This window comes from Corvus brachyrhynchos, unplaced genomic scaffold (genome assembly GCF_000691975.1).
Source record: "Corvus brachyrhynchos isolate BGI_N302 unplaced genomic scaffold, ASM69197v1 scaffold148, whole genome shotgun sequence".
Classification (NCBI taxonomy): Eukaryota; Metazoa; Chordata; class Aves; order Passeriformes; family Corvidae; genus Corvus; species Corvus brachyrhynchos.
In genome coordinates, this window is record NW_008239785.1 from 1,215,980 (window position 1) to 1,222,315 (window position 6,336).

Here is a 6,336-nt window from a genome sequence, read left to right on the forward strand (position 1 = left end):
GGGGGCTCCACTGGGTGGCCCTGCCAGCCGCTCCAGCCCCAGCAGGAGCTCCAGCCCTCCTGGCCGCCAGCAAGAGCCTGGTTCTCTGTAGGGCCAGCACGCCATGCCCATGAGCCCTCCTCCCCGATGTGGAGGGCCCTTTCTCCTCACCCTCTCCCACCCAGGGACTGCAGGCACTGCTGTCAGCTTTCCTGAGGGATGTGCTGCCAGCACTGCCAGGAACCTCTGCCCAGCCAAGCAGCACCACCAGGGCACTCAGTGGCATGCCTTCCTTCCTTCCTTCCTGCCGTAGGCCTTTGGAAGATATCTGCGCTCTAGCGAGAGGACAGACGTCATCCTCGAGGCCATTGGGGCGTTGAGAGATGACAACATCCTTGACAAGGAGGTGCCCAGCAGCATGCTGGATGTGGCCATGAGAGACCCAGACTCCTGGCTGATGGATGTAAGTGCCCTGGGGCTGGACTGCCATCTTCAGCCCTGTCAGGCCTTGTTCCTCCCTCCATCCCTTCCTCACAAATCCAGGTGACTTGGGCACCTGAAGCCACCTGAAGGTGGCAGAGAGGAACGGGAAGGGCAGCTGAGGACATGGCTGCACTCCAGTGGCAGTGCCATGCTCACCCGTTTCCTCTCCAGGTGCCCAAGATAGTGAGCTGCATCCTTGAAACCCTGCCACGCATCACCACGGAGTCAGGCTGTAAGAAAGTGGAGTCACTGTTTCTCCTGATGACCAACGAGTATGGCTCAGCAGTGCTCATCAGCCTGTGTGAGATGGCTTTTCAAGGAGACAGGTACTGGCCCTGACAATCTGAAGGGCTTGCTCCATGTGGGGAGTGGGACCCCAAGACTTTGTGTCTGCCACATCCAAGGAATGCTGCAGGACTTCTCAGGGAGCCAGGCTCTCCATCCCACAAACCTTTCCAGCTCTCTGGCTGGGCCTGCAGCAGCCAAAGCCAGCCAAGCCAGTCCAGAGCCAGCTTGGTGCTCCCAGAACTCCCCCTCAACCCTGTCAGGCTTCCCCGGCAGGGCCCCTGGAGACCCCCAGCATGGGCTCTGCTCTGTGGGGCTGGTCCTGGCCACGGCGCTGTGGCTGAGGCAGCCCCTGGCTTCCAGCACTGTGCAGGAACTGTGCGACACTCTGTCCTCCATGCCCGAGATCTTGGACAAGGTCCTAACGGAATTGGCTACCTTGCTCCGCAACCAGTGGTGCAACCCTCGCAGAGAAGGCACCTGCGCCTCTCGCAGAGCCGTGAGTTGCCAGGAAAGGCCCTGATCCCTTGCCATGAGCCCTCTGCCAGCGCCTCATGGCTCTGTTTGTTCCTGCAGTCGTCCTCGGGGCACATTGACGTGGAGGAGTTGGGTGACGAGCCCAGCGTCTGGAGCGATCAGGAGCATGTCGATGTGCTGATGGCCTTCGTGTTGCTGGAAGTCCTCGCTGAGCTGTCAGAGAGAGCTGAGATGGTGAGCAGGGTGATGTTGGGGCAGCCACGTCAGCAGCCAGGGCCTGGGGCTGAGTGCAGGGCAGTGGCTTGGCCTGGGCTGGGAGTCAGGATGTGGGGTGACTGCTTCAAAGACCCTCCCTGCTGTGGTGGGGCCTGGGGTGGCTGCCCTGGGAGGTGTCCAGACAAAACCTTTTCAGAAAATGGAAATTCTCTTCTTCCTAAAGGCAAAAAAAGTTGACGCCTTCCTGCCAAGCATGATGAAGATACTGGAAGCTGGCAGTGAAGATGAAAAGCTGAAGATCATTGTGGTCTTCCGAAATATCCTGGGTCAGCTGAAAAAGGCAAAGGCCAGCTCCATCGCCATGATGCTGGTGGGGAAGGTGCTGCCGCTCTTTGACTCGGTGAGGCTGATGTGGGAGGCTGAGCCCTGCAGCCGGGCCCTGCCCTGCAGCCCTGCCCTGCAAGCAGTGCTCAGAGCAGGCTCAGCTCTCCTGGAATGGATTCTGGGCTTTGCAGCCAAACGCTGCTCCTGCCTGCTCTGGAATGTGACCCTGGAGCATCGCCCTCACCGCAGCCACGGGCAGGGAGCTGCTGTTCCAAAGCTCACTTTTCCTCCTTCCCACCAGGAGTGCAGCCAGCTGCGAGAGCTCTCCCTGTTGCTCTTCAGAGACCTGCTGAAGGCTGTGTTGAGTAGGGATGAGAAGAAGATGAGGAGGAACATTCAGAGTGCTCTGGTCCCTCTTCTCTTCCGTCTGAATGACCATCTCCCCAGCGTGGCTAAGGTTTGCATTTGGAGGCTGAGCACTGGTATGGGGGGAGTGCCACCTCCCAGGGATCCCAGGGCCTGGGGCAAGGGCTGCTGGCAGCAGGCAGGGCTTCCCCAGTGCAGCCCCTGGGTAGGGTCCCTGCAGAACTGTACAAGCAGGGGTGGGCAAGGTGGCTCAGCCATTTTCAACACCTGCCCTGCCTGCTGCAGCAGGGCTCTGCAGCAGCCCGTGGCCACTGAGGCAGCACCCGAGGCCCGAACGTATGTGCTCCCAGAAGCCCAGAGGTTTCTCAGCTTTCCTACAAGTATCAGCGGCCAGGGCTTCAAGCCTCAGTCAGTCACGCAGGGCTGTCCCCAAGAGACCTCAAGACACTTGGGCTAGGACAAGTCACAGCTTCCTAGGGGCAGAATCACGGCAGGAGTAGAGCCAAGAGGTCTCTTTGCCCAGGCCCTGGTGCCACGTCTGAGATAATGCTGTCCTGCAGGCCTCCAGGGAAGCCCTTTTTGCTGCTGCAGAGCTTCTCAAATGGAAGCAGCTCAAGCACCTGCTGCAGAGAGAGCGGATGTGGGAGCTTGGAGAATGCTTGGTAAGGACAAGCCGCAGGGCCCAGGCTGGGTGAGGGCTGTCCCTGCCCTATGTCTGTCAGGGGGACAGAGCCTGTACGGAGTGCTGCTCGCAGGGCTGGGCAGGACCTGGAGGACCTTGTTCCTGTCCTCGAGAACAGAGCCCCAGAGGCTCCTGTCGAGGCCCCTCTCCCTTCCCTGTACCCAGCAAGAGGGAGGGCTCAGCAGGGAGGGGTGCTGGCAGGAGGGACTGCTCCAGCCAGCTGGGGGACTCTGTGACAAGCCTGGAGACATTGCTGGTGCTCCCTGCAGCTGCTGAGGAGGAGCAGCAGGGCTGAAGAGTACATGCATCAGAGCCTGCCCTACCTGAGGGACTCTCAGTCCTCCGTGCGCCTGGCGGCCGTCAGGTTCATCAGTGAGTCACAGCCCCTGGCCCCTTTTGGGCCAGCCTGGCCACTTCCTTGCCACTGCACTGGCAGCAAGGGGCAACCCTGTGGCAACCCCAACCACCCCATGCCGAGCCTCAGCCTCCCTCTGCCCCTTGCCACAAGCTGGGCTTGGTGACCGCCTTGCTCAGCCCCACTCCCTTTGGCTGCTGGCGGCCCCTGGGTCAGCCCTGCAGAATGGGAGGGCAGCAGGGCCGGGGCTCACACTGCTGGGAGCACAGCAGGAGCAGGGAATGACGGAGCTCTCTTCCCAGGGAGCGCCACGACACACATGAGGGACCAGGATTTGGAGACTCAGGCTGACGTCCTCAGTGGTGAGTGATCTGCAGGGAACTCGCAGGGGCTCTGCACACACGTGGCTTCATCTTGCCTCTGTTTCTTTTGGTCACAGCCCTTCAGCCCTTGGAGACGGACAAGGACATCTCAATCAGTTCCATGGCAGCCCACGCTGGCTCGATCCTACGAGCTCCAAGGGTGCGGCGAAGATCATCGGTCATTCTCCAAATGCTGTGCTGCTGGTGCCGGTGAGCCCAGCAGAGCTGTAGTTTTCTGTAGCTGCTGGTGCCGGTGAGCCCAGCAGAGCTGTAGTTTTCTGTTGCTGCTGGTGCCGGTGAGCCCAGCAGAGTTGTAGTTTTGTGTAGATTAATTAATAAAGATGGAAAACCACATCCGAGCCCATGGTATCCTTCAGATGTGTAGTGCCCTGAGTGTACTGAGCAGACTGTGTCCTTCTCAGTCTGTCCCGCAGGCAGTGGGATGCTTCCTCCTCACATCCCTGCCATCCCAAAATGCCCCACTTGGCCCTAAAATTGCAGGCACAGGGCCCCAGATTTTGTGCAGAGGGCCTCAGATTGCATCCCTGATACCCCAAAATGTCCCCGTGGGCCTTGAATTGTATCTGCAGGGCCCCACCGTGTCATCGACAGACTCCAAATTCCATTGCCTCTATTCCAAAATGGCCCGCGGAGAGCTGGAGTACAGCTGTGGGGCCCCAAAGGATCCCTGGCAGCCCCGCTAGGTATGGAATCATGAGGGAATTCAGCCCTGAGGGGACCTCAGAGGATCCCAGAGCTCCCTGGGAAGTGCCAGGGGCTTGGAGCTGGAAATGAGTGAAGCGCTCTGTTTTAAATGGGCCATCTCCCGATTTCCACCAAAACAAGCCTCATGCACACGCGCCGGGGAAAGCCTCCAGCTCCTCACCACACATCGCGAGCAATGAGGAGGTGATGCCATCCCCAGGCGCTGGGAAAAACAGCAGAGGGTTTGTACAGCGAGAAGGGATGGGCAGCCAGGGCACCTGCGGGAGGAAGCAGAGCGTGTGCGGGCTGCCGGCTTTGGGCGTCTTTTCACCAGTGCTGCTGTTCCCGAAAACCTCCGCAATGGTCGGGATCAAGACTCCCTCTAACACTGTCTTTTGAGTGTTAGAGAGTAAGGCATTGCTTAATTTTTGGCCCACAGGGGTGGCTGACAAATTCTGGCCTCCATGCTGACGCCAATACAGAACTTTTCCACTTACTCACACATTTTTAGCCAACAAAGAAATTAATGCTCATTGATTCTAAGTCACATCATTCACTTAATTAATCAGTATTCTAGCCTCTACTGGTTTTCTCACTCTTCATGCTCCTTTGCTCCACATTCTTTTGTCCTTTTATCACCTTTTTCTTGGATGGGGAACCTCCAGCTTTCCAGACCTTCATCTCCTCTGTATCTTCTTGCTGATTGTTTTCCCTTGCTGTGCCTCAGCTGTCCTGTAAGTGGTAGAGTGAATCTTGCCAACGAACTTGTGGTGCTTTGTCGCTCAATATTATATCTGACTTTTGCTCATACCCTCAGCAGTGATTTTTTAAGTGATCTCAAACCCTCTCGTTTGTAACACCCGGGTGAGGGACAGCACCGTGGGGCAGCTGCTCGGGGGTGTCGGGGGAGCCCTCAGCTCCCGGCTGGTGAGCTCGGGGGTCCCTGGCAGGTCCCTGCTCTGTCCCCGGTGTCCCTCTCTTGCAGAGCAGGATGGCCATCAAGTGGCTGGTGCTGGGACTGGCACAGGAGTTTTTTATGCCAGACTGCTCCAGGAGAGCCTGCAAAATCCCAGTCCTGTTCTGCAAGGAGTGGCGGGAGTGGCAGGCCAGCAAAGGGCTGCTTCTATCCCAATCGCTGGGCCAAACTCAAATCAGTAGCTGAGGGTTCATCTGCTTTTTCTCTCCTGGGCTTGCCCAGGAAAGCTGCTGCTGCAGGTGTAAAGCAAAGGGAGGACAATCCCTGTCCTGAGCAGCTATTGCCTGCTCTGGAAATTGGTTTTGTTCGAGTTGAGCTGCTAAGGACTTCCAGCAGCTCAAAGAATTGATTCATATCTGTATATATATACAGATCATTTTAAAGAATAGATTGCCTTGATTTTACTCCTTTCAGTGCCCTGTGCCGTGTCTTTCTGTTGGGATCTGTGCCTTGGTGCTGTGTTTGGGGCCAGCCCCAGCGAGCAGAGATGCCTCCCAGGCCCAGGGACAACCAGGAGGAGGCTGGAGGATCCCGAGGGGGTGGGATCCCCCTCAGGAAGGGGGGCTGACTGCTGTGGGCACTGCTAACGCTGAGGAGGCTGAGGTCATGCTGCATTTGCCTTTGGGTCACAGCAGTGGCCTGATCAGTGAACTTTGTCATTCTCCTCTGTTTGCCTGCAAAAGGGTTTTTCATTTTAATGACATTTTTGATAAAGATGAGCCTCGTCCACCATCCTCTGCAACAAGAACTGAACAACTTACATAAAGCTCTCATGCTGGACAGGTTTATTTTCCTGAATATTTTCACTAGAACAATTCAAGATGGGTTTTTTTAAGTGTGTCATAGGTTAGCAAGCATAGTCCCGGAAGGGATGTCCTTGCTAAGGGGTGCTTACAGTTTCCTCTGGGAACTGACAGAACCTATCAGCTGGCCAGTTTGAATATGGACAATTCTCTAAGCCACTTAAAGTTGTGACCACCTCTGTGATCCACATTTAAGAATAGGCAAACTCCCCCTCCAAGCTCTCTCTCGTTTCCAGTGCCGGCACAGGTGGCTGCGGGGCCCGTGTGGGGGCCAGCGGGCCGGGCCACGGGCCACCTGGAGGCTCACGCGCGCTTCCAGCCGT

At 57.4% G+C, this 6,336-nt stretch overlaps 1 protein-coding gene across 5 annotated transcripts in view; it reads left to right on the top strand.

Annotated features, from left to right (window-relative positions):
• Positions 1-6,336, top strand: part of LOC103621757 — a 25,044-nt gene that overhangs the window by 18,311 nt on the left and 397 nt on the right. For 3 of the 5 annotated variants that reach the window (XM_017743289.1, XM_017743290.1, XM_017743291.1), the window contains 10 exons: positions 293-442; positions 634-788; positions 1,111-1,246; positions 1,324-1,458; positions 1,664-1,840; positions 2,066-2,221; positions 2,691-2,792; positions 3,082-3,184; positions 3,470-3,529; positions 3,607-3,850. In XM_017743289.1, the coding sequence (XP_017598778.1) occupies positions 293-442; positions 634-788; positions 1,111-1,246; positions 1,324-1,458; positions 1,664-1,840; positions 2,066-2,221; positions 2,691-2,792; positions 3,082-3,184; positions 3,470-3,529; positions 3,607-3,743 (1,311 nt within the window). In that variant the 3' untranslated portion in view covers positions 3,744-3,850. Of the gene's footprint in view, positions 1-292; positions 443-633; positions 789-1,110; positions 1,247-1,323; positions 1,459-1,663; positions 1,841-2,065; positions 2,222-2,690; positions 2,793-3,081; positions 3,185-3,469; positions 3,851-6,336 lie in introns of those variants that run through there. The other 2 variants (XM_017743294.1, XM_017743293.1) reach the window with 2 other exon arrangements.